The sequence below is a fragment of the Argiope bruennichi genome, chromosome 8 (assembly GCF_947563725.1).
Source record: "Argiope bruennichi chromosome 8, qqArgBrue1.1, whole genome shotgun sequence".
NCBI classification, from domain to species: domain Eukaryota; kingdom Metazoa; phylum Arthropoda; class Arachnida; order Araneae; family Araneidae; genus Argiope; species Argiope bruennichi.
The window spans coordinates 123,023,709-123,042,841 of NC_079158.1; the positions used below are offsets into that span (position 1 = coordinate 123,023,709).

Consider the following 19,133-nt stretch of genomic DNA (forward strand, 5'->3'; position numbering starts at 1 on the left):
CTTATAATTATTATTTGCTGGATCTGTGTCTGAAGTGCAACTATAATAACAATGGCTTGCACATCTTTATTAGACCGTGAGTTGTAAGCTCTTAGCGATTCGAGTTCAACAACTCATTCATGACATTGCTCTCAATTTTCAGAATTTTGCTGTTTTCCAGCCAATTTTATTCTAAAATGAAAAATATTTGAAGTAGGCAGAGAGAGTTATATGGGACTCCTCATTCACATAAGTTAAGATATCAGTGTATTTGTTAGAACTAAAATACAAATAAGAATCAAATTTGAAATGCACTTTATTAAATGAAATTTATTCAAGTGGCTTGTTAAAAACATTTCAATTTCTGAGACTTACATTCAGGTGGATCAAATTTCTTAACAGTGCAACAAATCAGATTATAAAATAAGTCAAGCAAACATTTGACTGTATCAAAGAATATAAAAACATAGTGTGAGAAGTTCCTCTTCATTTTTTTTCAAAGTTTTAAGAAGTGAAAAGGGAGATAAACCTCACATTTCTTTCAATAAAAAGTTATATAAATTATCTCCCAGGTGTAAACATTTTATAATTATTACCAAATTTTGAAAAGGAGGTACTTCCAAAAGTTTTATTTCATTCAAAAAGTTTATATAATCAAAAATATTTTGCACTAGGATTTAAGAGCACGAAAAAAAATTACATTATACTCTCTAGCAGAAAAAAAAATTGTACTTACAATCAGTAAGAAATGGAATTAAAAGTAATACAGCTGCAGTAACTAACTGCTACCATGGAATGACCTATTATGCAACACTTTTTGAAGTTAATCGGGTAGGAATCCTAACTTCAATATCATTAGAATGAAAAATACAAATTTAAAAAAACAATACATCACTTGAAATAATAGTCAACATAAAATGAGAAGATGAGAAACATATGTACTGACAATAACAAATTTCTTGAGTAAAGAGATTGTTAACTGCATGGAACGTTCATAATGGATGTTGAGAGTCTATTTTTCGTCAATGAACCTCCTGTTCTGCATGCAGCTCTCCATTTACACCACCATTGCTGCTCAACTCACAGTTCAATGCACCATTTTTTACAGCAGTGGAATCTCCATTCATACCATTGCTCTCTGAATCACAGTCTGATGTACCATTCTTCTCAGCAGTAGAATTACAACTGCCATGATCTTTGGGCACAAAGGAAGTCCATTCATTATTTTCTGGATCAAGGTATTCAACTGTATTGAGAAAAGTCTTTCCAGTGAATCCACCAACAGCAAACAGACGGTTGCCAACAACACTCACACCAACATTGGCTCGGCAAGTGGTAAGGGGAGGTCCGGCACTCCAGGAATCTGTTTCAGGGTCATAGATCTCTACAGTGCACAGAGAATGAATGCCATCATGCCCACCAACTGCATACAATTTTCCTGAAAAATAAGAATTTTTTTAAGTAAGAATTTTAATTTTAAAGCAAATTGAAAAAAAACAATATAAACTGTATTCTATAGTATTCTTACCCTCATTACAGTGAGTTCAAGGCAAGGTATTTAAAATGCCAAATACAAAATTTTAATACCAAAAGAATTTTCAATCAAAATCTTAAACCTCTTAGGGCATGATTTATTTTCTTTCAGAAAAATAATGTGAACTAATATGTAATCAATAAGAAAAAAAAAATTTAGAACTCAAGCTGCCATATTTTGCCTTTACAGGATCGTAAAAGTATTTTTTCTAAGAAATCATTAAAAGGCTACATGATCATGAGAGAACAGCTCTTGAAAAGGTGGTTTAATACAACCAGCACGAGTTAAGCAAATGAATTCACTAATGTGCATCTCTCATTTAATTCAATTTAGAAGGGGTTTCCTCCCTCCTATAAAAATTTAATAAAAAAAAAATTGTCATAGAAAATAAATTTAGGAAAACATTCATCCATGACTCACCATTAAATACTGCAACTCCACATCCACGTCGTGCTGTATGAAGAGGAGCAACTGTCACCCAAGTGTCTGCTGAAGGATCATACCTTTCAACTGAGCTCAAGCAATTCCAAGTATCGCAACCACCAACAGCATAAACAAAGCCATTCATAGCTCCAACACCAGCTTGATAACGACCTAGAATGAAGAAATATGTGTATCAGAATTTAAAATTCTTACCAACATTTGGATAAGAAAGATTTGATGCCTCATGGTAATTTAGATGTTAATTTAGAACAATATAGAAATTTATAAATAAAAATATATAAAATCTAAAATAGTTTGTACAGTTGTCAATAAAGAACTGCAACAACTGACTTTTTTATTTCTCACGATTATATAATATCAGTTTTAGAACAAAAGGAAACTATTGGGAAGTAAGATTTCAACGAAATAAAATAACAGAATGCAAACCATTCTGCTTTCAAAAATTATTTGGTTGGATAATTTAATACTTTATTAAACATTGTTAGCTAATCAACTCATTTATATGCAGCTACTTTAAACTTTTAGAATAAAATTCTCCTATCAAGATGCGATTAATTATTAAAAGACTATATCACATTACGTTATGAATTTTTGCATTTTACGAAAAAGCAAGTTGGATGAAAAGGGGGATAGTTTGGGATTTCACTTCCATCATTCTGATTTTTAAAAATATCTTTATATTAAATAAATTTAAAATTATGCTCTAATATAAAATTATGCCTAAATATTATGCTCTAATAATTTTCAACAGAATTAAAAAGTTTAAAAAAATACCTATTGACAATGGAGCGATACTGGACCAAGTACAAGCTTCTGTGTCAAAGATGTCACATCGCTTTAATCCACGTTGACCATTCCATCCACCAATGACATACAATTTCTTGTCCATACTACAAACTCCTATATTAAGAATGAGCACAATTAGTCAAAAAAGTAACACAATTGCTCGTATTAAAAATAATCAACAAAGGGTGCAAAAATAAAATTGTAAAATATTTATTAGGGAAAAAAAAAGAATAAGGTTTCGAAAGTCAAGTGCTGCACCTTCTATAGACCTTCTTTCAGCAAAACAACTAGTAAAATATACCCCCAGAAAAAAAATACAGAAAATAAAAATCAATAAAAAACATTTTAGGCTGTTCAAGTGGATGTGAAACGTAGTGACAACCACAAAAAGGTGACTGGCTGTAATCAACTGGCTGCAATTACAGCAAAAATGAACAGTAGTTTACATAAAATGCCACAACTTCACCTTAATAAAATAAGCTTATGAAGACTGAATCAGAATATCAAAATAAAATAATGCTTGTACAGCAAGTAATAATTGCATTTTGCTAAGGAAAATGACTCAAATAATAAATGATACATTTAAATGACATTTTCAATCATTCTACAATACAAAAGAATGCAATTTCTGAATATCTTCATTCCAAAGCATGAAAACTTGCACATACATTGAAACAGCCTCTAATCAAGATGCATCATCTTTATTATTAACCAAACCCTTAAAAAAATAAAATCTCATTTTAATGATTATGAAATAAAACTAAATATTAATGCCAAATTGTTTCAAGCTTAAAAAAAAAAAAATTAAAATGAACATGCAAATTTTGAAACACGAGAATTCCAATTTTAAAATAAAGTATATGTAAAAATGCAGCTGAAAAAAAAAAAGGCCAATTTTCTCATAGTTTCACACAAGAAATTTTTTTGAGCGATGGTGGGAAGAGCATGTCTGGTTTCCCAAGCACAGCAGTTACTTCTCCAAGGTAATTTTCATTGTAAACATCCTTACACAGAACTGCCATTGTGGTACACACTGCGAAGCTAAAACAAACACATCTTCTTGAAGTGATATGATGAGCTGAAATCTAATCACTAAGAATAGTGAAATAGTGGTCATGTTCCAGAGATCTTCGTGGCATCAATTTTCTCTCTTCATCTATGTAGGGTGACTGTGATGAATATACAACCTGAAATTACATGAGAAAGGTAGAATTAAGTTTTTCAACTGCTCTTGTCCTCCTATCATCACACTGAGATGTAGCTAAATCAGCAGTCTAGCTAGAAGACAATAAATGCCACTTTATCCCTATGCCCCCACCAGTTGCTTTATATCTGTGAAAAATACAACAGCATAAATTACTTTCAATGTTTTTAGTTGTAGTCAATAAATGATTATATAATCTAGGTAGTTTAACCATAGTTGACTTAACACAATTCCCAATATACTACTAACAGAACATCATATTTTTTTATGGAGAATTAAATATCTTACATTGTACCATAGACCCAAGTTAAAGAATAAAAACGAAATTAGAGAAACTCTACACAATAACCGAAATATTCAGGTATGAAATTTGACCATTTTGATTTTAAAACTTTATAATAGTTCAAAGTTTTATAAAACTTTTTCTTCAACCAAAACGCAGAAACAAATCAGAATGGAAATACTGATGGATTTTCAGATCATCACTGCTAGAACATTAAAACCATTCCAAAGCCAAAAAAACCTTGTGATGAAGCTGCCATTTATTCTATAAATCATTCAACAAACTAGCTATGAAGAATCTTGTTAGATTATGTCAAAATCCTCCAATGCTGATAAACAGTATGAAACATTTTTAATTTTTCCTATAGATCATAAAAAATGCAATATTCTTCACAATCATTTTTAATTTTCTTCTGTTTCTTACATCAGAAACACTGCTGTTCTGTGATTTTAATATATCATTGATATTCATGTGATAAAATCTGCATTCATTTGCAAAACATTCAAATATTACAAAATTACCCACTATCAAAAAAAATTTAAAAAATGATCAAAATCCTGTTTGAGAAGGTCAGTTCCTTTATTCTTCATATAACTTTTATTAACAATATTTCACTCAGTACACCTTCACTTCATTTCAAAATTTTGAAATTCTTTTCATCTTTAATTAAATTCCACAGTAAAATCAAGATTATCAGCTGATAGTTTTAATCAGTTTTGTAAGATCAAAAAATTTAATACAACATATCAAATTAATGTAACATTTTGACTATCTCAAATTGAAGAAGAAAATTAAGGTTCCAATTTAAATGATACATGGTACAGTATTCACAAAACAAGATCCATATCTCTTTTAGGAAGACATACAAAAATTAACCTAATCAACATATGCCATTTGTCAAATAATTCTCTACAAAATACAAATATTAAGAGCAGGTCGTTTCCATAGTATATATTTTTCAATGTCATTTTCTTCTGTTAAGACAAAATCTAATTGAAGGATCTGGTAGAGGAGCTACAAGTCTATTCAATTTGACAAAATTAAAGTATTTCCAATTCATATAATTTTAGAATGCAATCTTTTGAGGAGTCAAAACTTAAAATTTCAATGATGTATCTTGATTAAAAAACATCACGATATTTTCTATATAAATGAACACTGACATCGAAAAATGGTGATTCTCAATTATATATTATATAATTTTTAACAAAAACACTTTTTTTTATTGATGTGCTAGAGAGCTTCAGCCTCTGCTCACTTTTGTTTGCTGTGTTGATGCAGATCAGTTCCAGTTAGCAAGTTTTGAAATCCATTGGCTATTTGTTCAATGCTTTAAAAGCTTAATTTTTCCATGATGAGAACATACCTTTTCAAAATCGTTGTATTTCCGTTCACAACTCAAGGGCCCACAATTAGAATATTATTTCCTTATATCTCTAACATATAAATATTGAATGAATTTTTCACATTTTGCCACCAACTTAGCAGCTTCACAATCAGCTTTTCTTTTCAAATAGTCAGATTCTTGTTCGGTCTTCGTATTTTCTCTTCAGCTGATATTGCTGAATGACCCATTAATATTTTTAAAAAGCAATGCAGGGTTAACACGTGCATTTCTTGGATATTCAGACAATTTCTCACCAAGAGATGAAAATTTCTTATACTCATAAAACTAGAAGGCTATTATTAGTATTACCCAAAATAGTATGTCTAACAGTAGAATTAACAATATTGTTTTAAACACATTTGGTGTTAACTAAAAGTTTACTTTTTCTTTATTACCATTTCATCGTCAAGTGCAATGCAAATGTCATTGGTCAGGTGACTCGCTATCTACCAATCAGAGCTAATAAAATGCAATGTTTACATAAAAAATAATGGATAGAAAGCAAAGAGTAGTATATATTAATTCTGCTTATTTCAAATTGTAAATATTCTTCAGGATTTTCTATTATCCTTCACCCCTTGAAGATTGTATCTAAACATTCCTCAATTTACTACTGTATAATAAATCTAAGGTCAAAATTTGAGTACAAGTAAACTGTAAAATTCTCACTCTGCAGTCATAAAAATACATTTTTTCATCCAATTTCTATGTTTAATCATTCAGTCTTGATCATAAAATACTCAAGATAACATAACAGATAAAAAATTTTAACTTTCAGGAAGTCTGCTCAAAAGTATTCAACAATAAGCTGGATAAGAACATTCATTTTACAATAGATTTCTCAGATAATTCAACAACATTTTTTAATTACATTGGAATTTTTTTATGACATAGATTAATGGGAATAAGCAAACAAGAATCTTGAAAGGAAATAATGCAGCATATATAGACTGAACAAACATGCAAAAGCCTCAAACCATTAAAAGAATCAAAATAACGGGCATTTTTTTTAACACATAGGTGTGTCAATAGAAAATTGAAAAATTATGCAATCTGTATATAAATGAAAGAAAATTTAATTCAAATTTCCATAACCCATCTTCTATCTAAATTTGGACAATTTATGTAAAAAATTGTACACTTCTATCATATTTTCCATCCAAGATCAGCCTAAATAAACCAAACATGTTTTTTAACAACACACACTAAAATGTAATACAATCTCAGAACACACACACACACACACATACACACAGAAAATGAAAGGGTGGGGAAAAAAACCCAGACACCTTAATACAAATCTCAACAAAATCATTTTTTTTTTAATTTTATTTTACTCATTTTTTTTTATGAATATAGTTTTAAATATATGAGATTCACATTGTTTAAACAAATGTTTCTGATAATGACAAGAACTAATAAGATGAATTCTTAAATCTTTCTTAATTAAAGGGTTACAATTATATGAAGCAATTTTTTAAACTTGGATAGTCTCCAATTTTGATTCCGCAACACAAAATTTTATGTAAAAAATATTACTGCAAAATGTAGAATGATATTCAAAGAAATTCTGAAAAATACTGAAGGAACCCCAAAAATCAGGTGATTTAAACAGCAATCAGATATTTATTAAATGGATTACAAACATGTAAAGCCAGAAAATTTCAAATTAAAACCATAATAAAATGAAATGGCACTAAGTTGTACCAGAGCACTGTAGATTTCATAATTGATTTAAAAGAATAAATTATTGCAGCAAATTCAAGTTTCAGGAAAAAGCACTGATCTTAAGAATGACAATATGAATCTCCAATTGCATTTTCAATTTTAGATATCAAAAGGTATTTTAAAATATTATCCTAGTTATTTTATGACCTGCATCAAATCTAACAACTAATAAGGTAAGTACTCGGCAAGCTTTATTGATTTTTTTTCTAGAGCAAAGTCAACTAATGAACCAAAAACTATGAAATTAATATTTCAAAAAGAGAGAGAAATAAGACAAAATTATAGAAAAATCTCATATTCTCAAAAAATTGATCAAAGAATACTGCTGGATTACAAGAATACTGAGAGAAATCAGAAGCCAGTGAATAATTTAATCAACTGTCATAAAATTATTGAAATGTATATTTTCAAGAATACTCTTGATAAATGAGTTTTAAAAGTAATAAATAATGTAAGAATCAAATGCAATAAGGATGGAAAAACCGATTTAAAAAATTGTTTTTGCACATATCTGGTATTAAACAATTCACCCACAATAGAAAATCTCTTTCAATAATTAAAATTTCATTTATTTTTGCACAATTTTTACAGAAAACATCCTTCCTCACCACTTCAGTTTCTAATTACTCTTTCTCTTAATATTTTTTAATTACATTTTACATTCATTGCTTGAATTTTTTTTTCTTTCAATTTATTTTAGAATCGAAATAACCTACACTGTACAAAGCACTTTCATTATTTAGCAAATCAATTTTCATAAAATGTTTACACTTGCGACTTATTTTTAATAGATTTTTTTTAACTAATTAAAGACTAGTCAGATATTTTTTACAATAAAACATTGCATCATCAAAAATTATGTTTGAATATTTTTAGTAATTGCTTTATTTACCACTTTAGATTTTATAATCAATGAAGATCTGATTGTGGGATCTGAATAATTCACTGCTTCATTAAAGGAAGAAAAATAATAAATTGTTATCTCATGAGATTGATAATTTTTATCTCAAATAATATTTTCTGAGCTATTCATATAAAAATTCTTAAAATCTTTAAAAGTTCATCTTTGAACATATCAATAGCAAACTTTTAAAATCTTTATTCATCCAACCATTTTGACCTAAGAGCTTTAATGTCTAAAAAAAATTTAAAATTGTTTAAATTGAAATTTTCTACCTTTTATCAAAAACATCAAAAATAATTTATCCTTGAAATTTTTTAAAAAGTACATACATATAAGTATGAATTGTCAGCTTTTAAAAATAAAAATGAAAAAGGCTGGTTCAGACTTTTAGAAAGTTAAATATTTTAAAGAAACTTAAATATTCTTAGGCTGACAGATTTCATCTCAACTTCCCTACAAATATCCTGTGTAGCATTCTCAATGTCAAAAAAATTTTTTTAACTGGAAATTTTCTTAAATACATTAGGATTTGAATGAACAAAAACACTTAGTAATTAATTAACCATAAAAAGTATAATATTTCCCTTAAGATTGCTTATTGTTGAGTGACTTATAGGTCTAATTTCTATAAACAGATTGAATTATTAATTAATGAGAATGAACAAAATCAGAGGGAAGTTGTGTGTTGAAGTCAATATACAGTTAAACTCGCAAAATTTCTCATCCCAAAAGCTTTTTCAATATATTTTCTGTTTCAAGAAGCTAGTATTAATCACAGATACAGACCAACAGGTTATAAATTAAGTTAAATTTTTAGCCACATCTATAACTTAAATAAGCATTTTTCAATTAAAATTTCAGGAAGATATATAAAACATTTATGTAGATAGAATAAATGGATAATATTTCAAATTTGTAATCTATAATAGCTCTGTTCATAAGAATAAATATTATACATAAATTTATTCTAAAAGCACAAAGCAGAATTCCTAAAGATACATTTTATAAATTGAAAAGGTTTAACTAAAATTTTAACGATCTATATTTTATCAGTTTTTACAAAAAATTCGAAAAGATTAAAAAATTGAGTAAACTTTGGTAAATATTCTCTTTCAAATAAGTTATGGCGTATAGTAACATTCCAGATCAATTGACAAAATATGAAGTCTTTAAGTAAATCTGTCTTTCAAACAATCAAAATGAAATGCCAATATGAACTAATTTTAAAGAATTGGATACAACTAAATAGAAAAATTATTAAAAAGTTACATCTATAACCCATGCTATATTATAAGGCACAATGCTCAAAAGTTTTAAACAATTCTCAAGTTAAAATATTACAATTTACAAAAATATTCAATATAATGATATTAAAAATGCAATATTATAGAACCAGCTTCCAATAACACAAAGGGGGGGAAAATCAAGCAAATCAGAGAAGGAATCAAAATCAATGAAACTAAATCTGTTAACTTTAAATGTTATTAATAATGTCATACAGAATAAGATAACACAAAAATCAATCGAATGTATAGAAAAAAATACAATAAGATGAAAAAAAAATTAAACAACCAATAACAACAAGTATTTGATAAGTATGAAAGCCTTATGGAAAGCAACTGAAAAATTTTCTATTTATTTTTTAAATTTGCAAAGATATTTCAATCATAACAAAGTTTCCACTAACTGACAAGGGAAATTTGAATTCCAATTATAAAAACTTCTTATACATAAAATTAAAAAGCAACCTGCTTGGAATACAGAACATGTATTAAATTACAGAAACAAATCATTTCTGTAAAAGCGTTAAAAGTAGTATTAATACAAGTCAAGTACTAAGTGGGAGCTGATGAAGAGCTTCTATATAAAATGCTCCCTCTTCAATTAAAGAAAAAGTACTAATCTATTAAAAGGCCACAAACCTTAAATAATAAAATGCAACACAAAAATGCCTTTTGTTTAATCAATCATATCCAAAGCTTCAAATGGAAAATCATTAAAATGGACTAATACTGTACAAAATACATCCGAAATAGAATGTCACGACAAAATATGTCGATCATTTTTCCGAAATTTTAAATAACGAAATTCATAAAAGCAAAAAAGAAGAAAGATCCGTAGTTCTGAGGTATTTAACACAGCAAGCCATAGAGTGAACCCTTATTAACAAATTCCACTATCACTGTTTTTTTTTTTCACTAAGTTACACTGCTGACCAAAACTGAATGTATTTTTTTGAATAACAATCCTATTTTTTCAAATCAAGTTACCATAAATCATTGAAATTAAAAGTAAAGAGTTAAAATCCATCAATTAAAATCATTTTTTTTAATTAATAAATTCTTAATAAATAAATAAAATTAATAATAAAATTCTTAAACAAGAAATCTCTAGAATAAAATATAGCTACTAGGTATGAAATAAAATATTCCATCATAAAAAAAAAAGAAAAAGAAAAAAAAATAGCTATAAGTTAATTCATTCAATTTTCAATAAAAAGGGTTAAAAAAATGTAAAGGAATTACTTTTATCATTAATATATGGAACAAATAAAATATTCTAAATATAATGCAAGTTTTTCTAAAATTACCTAGCAGTCCATGAAATAAAATATCTTGAAAGTAAAATTATATTTCTATATTGTTATTACAGCCAGTCAAAATATTTTTCAAAGCATCTCAGATTTAATTTTGAATACACTATGTAAGGGCCTAATTTTTTAATTAACTACAAAAATTCTAAATATCATTAATACGTAAAAATTCTAAAAATTTCATGCTATTTTATATTATCAACAAATTAGGAAAGGCATAAAAACATGGGAAATGTTATAATTACTTACAAATTCTTTCACTATTTCACCCATGCATTCTTCAAAAGTGGAACATGAATGCACATATACAACACATAAAAGGAATTTAAATGAAAAAGTACCCACCAGCATGAGATCGAACTGCAGGAAGACTAGGCAGTTGCTTCCAAGAATTAGTTTCTGGATCCCAATATTCAGCAGATCCAAGATCTTTTTGTCCGTCACAACCTCCCACAGCGTATACTTTGTTATTCACCACAGCAGCATTGAATCTTCCACGAGGGACTTTCATTGGTTGCATGGTTGTCCATTTATTGGTATTGAAGTCATAAGATTCAACAGTTTTTAAACACTCTCCTCGGTCATAGCCACCTAAATAATTCAATCATTAATTAAACTTAACATACAATCCACAAATATTAACCGACAGCTTCTATAGTTACACTTTTCATTTCATAAATTTTAAACTTATGGAAATAAATGGAAAAATCATTTTAGACATTTTATTTTCCTTTATATTTAAGGTTGAAGATCGTTTCAGAAATCAAGCCTAATTTTGTTTCACCAAAAAGTATTAAAACCAAATGGAACTTATTTTTCCATAAACAAGCAATGAGTTGAATCTTTTTTTCATTTGTTTTATTAATTTTTTTCTGGGTTCAAGAGACATGAATTTGGTAAATATAAAATAAGCTGAACAAAACTCATTTACACTTTCATATCAATTACTGAATTTTTAATTATTATGTTCAATTATTCAACAGTTACTATGGTAATCATGGATACCTGTAGATTCCATATTCAGACATTGCAGTTACAGCTTTGCACTTTTGACATTTAAATAAGAGAAATATGATCCAATCATTAAAAAAAATAATAATTTGATATTAAATTTTTCTTCTCATTTCAGATAGGTAAACCACGAAAAATGTCAAACACAACCAGAATAAATTGCTTTTAATACACGAATTATGTATAATATGCATTAAAAATGAATGTTAATCAAATTCTCATTTTCTTAGCATTCTTTAAATGAATAAGTATTCTAACTTAAGAAAAGCATTTCATGATATAAATAACTAATAGAATTTAACTTCCATTTATAACTTACCACAAACAAGAAGTTTTCCTTCTAATTCAGCAGTTCCAACAGAGCATCTAGCAGAACTCATAGGCGGGACAACAGAGTAGGTGCTAATTTTTTCTACCGATGCATTTCTAGAGGAAATAGGGCTATGATTTGGAGAATGCACTCTCTGTACAACTGACAATACAACAAGTTTTCCAACTCCAGAAACAAGACCAACCAGGCTATTTTCTAAAAAATATATATATAATAAAATAAGAAAAGATTTTTTATTTAAAATTCTGATTATCATTATAAATAGTTAGTTTCGATATTTTTTGAACTAGGTTCTCTAAAAAGAAAAAGGATAAATGTAGTGAAATCTTCTGAAGCCCAGACCTTCCCACCACCAAGGGAGGAGGCTCTCAGTTTTGGATAAGAAAAAACTTTTTTAATCATTCACAAGGACATTTAATTGTTTTTATAATAAATCAAACCTAATTTAAGCTGAACAGTATTTTTAAAAATTTACTTTTTCCAAAAATAAATATAACATTTTCCTTATATTAAACTAAATTGCAGTAATTGGTTAGAAATCGGATTTTTATAATAATATATGTCGTGAGGCTGATTAATAATATCATAATTTGTAGGAGACAGATTTCAAGTAGTAACATGAAGAAATGTCATCCTTTTACTAAGTGCTTCATCCTTTACTAAGTGCTAAGTGCTTCAAATGTCAAGGACATATTCATATGGTCATTGAGTCCTATTTATTTACTTTTTGTTTTTAAACATGGACAGTCATACACAGATGTAGTAAAAGGTCATGGTTATAATTTGCTCTGCTGCCCTTTTGAATCTTGGTAGTCCTGCATCTAACTACAAACTATTCTTAAAGATTCAATATAGAAATTAGACCTCCATTACAATGAGTTAAAATATTTCTAATTTTTGTACAATACAATGTGGAATAATTTTCAATTTGTACAATAAAAGAATTATACCAACAATATCAGTAACTATTACCTAATAAGTTACTACTGTAAATTACTATTACCTAAATGATAAAGAAGAATGCATTTTCAGCTCAGAACAAAATTACTCAATTTAATAATTAAATTATATAAAAAAAAGCAAGAACTATTTACAGATGCATGAATTACATAAATGGAAATTTTTTTGTTACATAATTACAGTTGTGCAATTTAACTGATTATATAAGTATCAAGAAGTAATTTTTTACCGCCATTAACTGTTGTAGCAATAACTTTCCAATCACTGTCTTCCTCATCCGACTGAGAGGATAAAGATGAACTCGAGTCAGATTTTGTAAAAAGAAACTGGCGAGGCTTGGCAGGAGTTTGAGAGGCAGGTTTGCTCCTGGGTTTACCAGTGCTTTGAACTGAAAGCTTACTCGACAGTTTCTTATAATCTTGAATAACTTCAGAATCTTGAAGATCTCCATTTTCTATATCAGTGCAGTCATGCAATGTACGATCTGGATTCAAGTATAGCATATGCACCTATAAGGATTAAAAAAATACTATAATTTATTTCTACTTCCATAAATAGATAACATCAGAAAACATTTCAAACTAAAATATTTCACTATTCACATACTACTAGCATTTGCTTGTGTATATTATTGCCCACTAATTTCAATACCAAACATACCAAGTACTTCAAGATATCAAAAATTTTGAATATTCTAATACATTAATTGCTTTAAAAAAAATTGATCAGATAAGTTATATTATATATGCACAAAAAGGTGTGCAACAGTCTAATTAAATTCAAATTATGTTCCGTTTTAAAAACATTGATATTTTTGTAAAAGGCTATCATTATAAAATGATCAATAAAATCATTCCAACAAAAAACAAAAGATGGAGTAAGTAACAGATTGTTACCATGGTTTCCAAGTTATACATTTATGTATGATATTTCATTATAACATACAAACCAAACCACAAATGCTCCAAATATGACAAGTCTGCCACTTGCAGACGAATTCTAAATTTGTTTGCTTCTTGTGAAATAAAGCACAGAATACAGACTGAAACTAAACTGTTAGATATACTAAATAGATTTTTGGTGGCTAAGTGGTGTACATAAAATTCAAAATCGCCAAATATGGGAATCGTAGTCGCCAATGAGAATAAAAAAACAAATTGGCAAATGCAAGTCTGTGGTGGTAATTGTGTAACTTCTGACAAACATGCAGAAGTTTAAACAGTTTGTGGTTATGTCCGATTTGTGTTGATATTATCAAATGTAAAATATCCTCAAATAAGAGTTCCACAAATTATGAATTTTTCATTTTTCAATGTTTGTTCATCCTCTAATATCAAAAATATTTACAGACATAAAAACATTTTTCTGGTTAATCATATATTGGTGTAGCAATAACGTGCGGTGCTAGCAACGGGCTTGATTGTGAACCGAAGTGAATTGTTGTTAGTGAATGTGCTAAGCAATTATGGTTAGTTTTTATGTCATGTGCTGAATTTTGAGCCACCATGCAGATTAATTTACCCTCTACACCACAAAATTAATTTTTCATAAAAATCTGAAGTATTTTAGCAACTGCCTAGCAGTTACTAATATTACAAATTACAAAATCAAATTTTATTGATATTTTTTTTAAGATGATCACAAACAAATATTATATAAATTTCATATTATATATATTAGTTAGCAAATCCTTTGAACATTTAAGCATTCAAATGTTTGTTGTTGACACTGTTCTAATAGCCATAACACCTGTCATATAGCATATAACTCCTAATACTGTTGTCATACAATTGTGTTATACTATCAAGAATTTTTATTCCACTAAAACAGTGTTGTTTTAATGAGTTGCATCATTTATGCAATTCATTGTCAAATAACTTCATGTAGCGATTGCGTGGTGTTTGCGGCCCCATACTGCTTTCTAAAATCAATTTATTTCTGTATGTTTTTGTAGCCCTTAATATTTCCAGCTTTCAATTCCCAGTAGAAGATATCATATGAAATATTTCAAAACTTTTTTTTTTTTTTTTACTTTTTTATAACACAAAAGGAAAGCAGCTTGTTAAGAGTTCACTGAGCAGATTTGTGCAGGTACCAATGTCCAATACAAATTACTAAAATTACCAACATTTTTTATTATTTTTTGTTAAAAAAGGAAGTAGAAGAAATACCTTTTGAGCCAAATCTTCAAATCTGTAATTTTGGTCATCAATCATCATCTTTACCCAATCCACAACCATATCACACAAGTGTTTCAAATTTGTAGCATTTTTCTCTTCAAGACTATTTTGTAACAATTCAACAGGAATAGTCGGCAAGGCAAGAAAATCTTTGGATTTAATGACATTAGCAATCTAAAAAAAGTGAATAAAAATTTTAGGAAATTTCTTAAAACTTAAATTGTTTTAATGAAACAAATTCATCTAAATTATTTTTAAATATCAAGAAACACTCACTTTCTGGCGAATGTAATTGTCAACTTTATTCAGCAAATCTGGGTTAGAAGCAATACCAGCAAGTGATCGCAAGCCTAAAAAATAAAGTCAATGTATTTACGATTATTTTTTAAAAATTATGATTAATTTTCTACATTATTATTATAAAAAATCCTAAAGATAAAAAATACACAAGCAGAATATATTTGAAAGTGAAAATTCAATAAGAATAGTGAAAAGTAAATTGAAAATTTCATTTATTTTCTTTAATAATTCATAATATATATGGAATTTGAATGTAATAAAATTTTAGAAAATTAAAAATACTATATAATGAAATACTTTTAATTGTAAAATTTCATAGCAACTTACTAATACAATTGTCTGGAGTCATATTATCCACAAGATATTTGCCACATTGCTTTGCAGCAGAAGCCATGCGCAGTTTGCTTGCTGCAACATATGTTGCCTTCACCAACTTTGCGGGAATTTCCAGTCTATAACACAATATACAAAATTAAGTACTCTATTTTAAATTTTTTTAAAAATAAATAAAAAAGCATTAAAAAAATTATCTAAAAAAGCTAGTATCCATTTTACCTGCCCGTATATGCATAATTTACAAGACTTTCAAAGGCATCATAATCAAAACTTCCAGTAAATTTATACTGATTGCTGGTGCCTTTACTTTCAGCAGTAAAGATATCAAACAAATACGGACTAGCACTAGCAAGCACAGCACGATGAGCATGGATTTCCCTAACATCTTGAGAAGCTCCAACCTATATTTCATAAGAATAGCATATAAATCAGAAGAACTACAGGTTTACAAGACAGGACAAAGAGCAATAAGTCAAGAAAACCTTAATAAAACAAAAATGTTTATTACCCAAAAATGTTTTTGAAAATTTTAAATTTTAAATCCTCACTTTACAACATGTTTCGATATTTAGAATTAAGCTCTTAACAGTTTTTAAAAATTACAATATTTTATGAAACATATTTACTCAGTTTAAAATTTTTAGCAAAGAAAAATCAACCATTGCACGAATTTGTTAATCTTTTATAATAAAATTTCGGAGATAATGAAAATTAAAGAAACTTTGAAGTGTATGAATTGTCTATTTTCATTCTTAAAAATAAATATTAAGTTCCAATTTTTCTCTAAAAACTTTAATAAAAATTATGTATTAAAAAATTAATTTAAAAAAGTGTTACTAAAAAAAGAATTTTATAAAGAATAAGTAACATTCTATTCTTAATAAATTCATCAAAAAATATATAATGAAACAAATTTAAGGATTATATGAAAATGTTACATGATAAAGCAAAACATTAAAAATTTAGATTGCTATAAAAATATTCAAATTTTGAATTCAGACACTTATCTTGTCCCTTTAAAATAATGGCCACCCTCCCAAAGTTTACTTTTAATATAATAGAAAAAAAACTGCAAAGAAAAATAAGAGAGAATAGAAACATTTGAACTAAGATTCAATAAACTAGTTAAAATTTATTAATTGCTTAAAAATCAATTATATATTCAGTCATAAAATCATTATTACAATTTCTACTGAATTTCTCGCTGAGAATAATTACCTGCAAAGTAACATCACAAAACTGGTTGTTCTTGCGCAATTTATTCAAATTGTCAAATATCACCTCTCTGTAAGCTATATCATCAAATACAAAAACATCCGATTGCTTCGCTTCCTTCTTAACTTCTTTAACAGCCATCCCTTCTGATGAAGGTGTCTTATTCATTACAAATCCGTTAACAGGAGGATTACTGGATCTAAAAAATAAATTGGCATTTAGTTTGATATTATGACATATATTTGAAAAATTAATGCACACAGATTAATATTTGGATATCACAACCCAAATAAAACATTTGCCTGCTTTGAAAAATCGAAACAGAATATAAATAATTTTATATTTTTAAGAAATGTGAAGATTTTTTAGATTCCGAGCATAAATTGAAAAAAGATATATGCAATATTACATTCGATATTACTTTGAAAGAATAATTTTCACTGCATTAAAATTTTTAAGTTCTTATTATAAAATTTTACCATTGAAATATAGTAAAATGATATCTCAATTCAATGTTCAAAAACTGTTTTAAGAAAAATATTACCTAATTCACATTGAATCAAAATATTGATGAAAAAATAATCTAAAGTTAAATTTAAAAATAGAAATTTTTAAAAAGTTGCCTATATATAGTATGATTGGCATCAAAAGGATTTAAAATTTCAATTTGTAGAACGATAAATAATTTCCACTAAAAAAAATTAACGGTTTATTATTTCCATAATCTTTTACCTGGTAGTGGTCGGCATCGCGGATTTTAGAATCCACCAAATGATATGAAGGAAATACACTTTGATAATTTGATCGTCAAAACACCTAAACCTACAAAACCATGGTACGATAACCGTTTACTCCAGAGTAATTAACGAGGCACTCTTGAAACCCGCGGTAAATCGACTGAGATGCCGATCTCTGAACTAAATCGCTCTCCGGCACGAAATGAAGGAGTGAGCATCCAATAGCGGCAACGTGTCCTAGTTGCACACGTTACTAAAGAGGTGCGGTTGAAAAGATGCCAAGAATAAAGCGAACAAAATAAATGGAGAGGAGGAGCACGTTATTTGACCTGCAGGAAGTCGCCAAATCAGCCAAGAAACAACTACACGCAAACTGCAAGGACTGTTTGACTTTTTTTTTTACTTCAGAAATCGATGCATAAGCAATCCTCTTAAGTGAATAAAAAATCCATGAGCTAATATGCCACAAATTGTATCCTCAGGCAGGTACAAGGGAAGCGTTATCAATGTTGATCAAACTTAATCAGAGATTATACACAATTCTGCAATATACTTTTCTCATAGGCACTGACCAAAAAAAAATAAAATTTAGCATAATTTCAGGTAAATTTTTTTTGTATGAAAAATGGACATTAGATCACTTTTTTTTTTTACATATGTAGAAAAGTTCTGAATACATAAAAAATTTTTTGCTGTTATATGTAAATTTTTCATAACCTTTTTGAAAGAAAATGTTTAAAACTTTACAGCATATCTGCTATTATAAATTAATACATCAGAAAAAAATTATAATTGTGTTTTATATATACTGATATACACTTATGAATTATGGTAATCATGAATCTAAAACCCTGAAAAACGCAAATTCTCGTTTTTAAATTACTTTCAAAGCAGAGGAATAACAAATATTTGTGTCCCACGCACTCCAACACTTTTTTCATCTTTTTTCTTGTATTAAAGAATTCCAATAAATTAGTATTTTTTCATTTTCAAAATAAGATACGATTAACCCTTTACACTTGGAAGCTGGAAAAGTAATTCGATGCAAAGTTATTCTGCTAACACAAGGATTTGCTTATTGCTACGAAAAAAATATACATTTCATTATAAAAATATTAATTATATCTTTATTATATTTTTTTAATTGAGTTTCACCGAAAAATTAATCTATATCTTCTTACTATTCTTTAGGTATATTTTAAAAATCAAAATTAAAAAATG

At 27.7% G+C, this 19,133-nt stretch overlaps 1 protein-coding gene across 3 annotated transcripts in view; it reads right to left on the reverse strand.

The window, feature by feature from the left end:
* Window positions 1–277: 277 nt before the first annotated feature.
* LOC129980540 (influenza virus NS1A-binding protein homolog) overlaps window positions 278–19,133 on the reverse strand; it is a 60,582-nt gene continuing 41,726 nt past the window's right edge. For 2 of the 3 annotated variants that reach the window (XM_056090885.1, XM_056090884.1), the window contains exons 2-12: window positions 17,179–17,374; window positions 16,180–16,361; window positions 15,952–16,076; window positions 15,601–15,674; window positions 15,316–15,498; window positions 13,374–13,653; window positions 12,173–12,379; window positions 11,188–11,433; window positions 2,732–2,857; window positions 1,934–2,107; window positions 278–1,417 (exon numbers count right to left, since the gene is read on the reverse strand). In XM_056090885.1, the coding sequence (XP_055946860.1) occupies window positions 1,002–1,417; window positions 1,934–2,107; window positions 2,732–2,857; window positions 11,188–11,433; window positions 12,173–12,379; window positions 13,374–13,653; window positions 15,316–15,498; window positions 15,601–15,674; window positions 15,952–16,076; window positions 16,180–16,361; window positions 17,179–17,343 (2,178 nt within the window). In that variant the 5' untranslated portion in view covers window positions 17,344–17,374 and the 3' untranslated portion in view covers window positions 278–1,001. Of the gene's footprint in view, window positions 1,418–1,933; window positions 2,108–2,731; window positions 2,858–11,187; window positions 11,434–12,172; window positions 12,380–13,373; window positions 13,654–15,315; window positions 15,499–15,600; window positions 15,675–15,951; window positions 16,077–16,179; window positions 16,362–17,178; window positions 17,375–17,907; window positions 18,168–19,133 lie in introns of those variants that run through there. The other variant, XM_056090882.1, reaches the window with a different exon arrangement.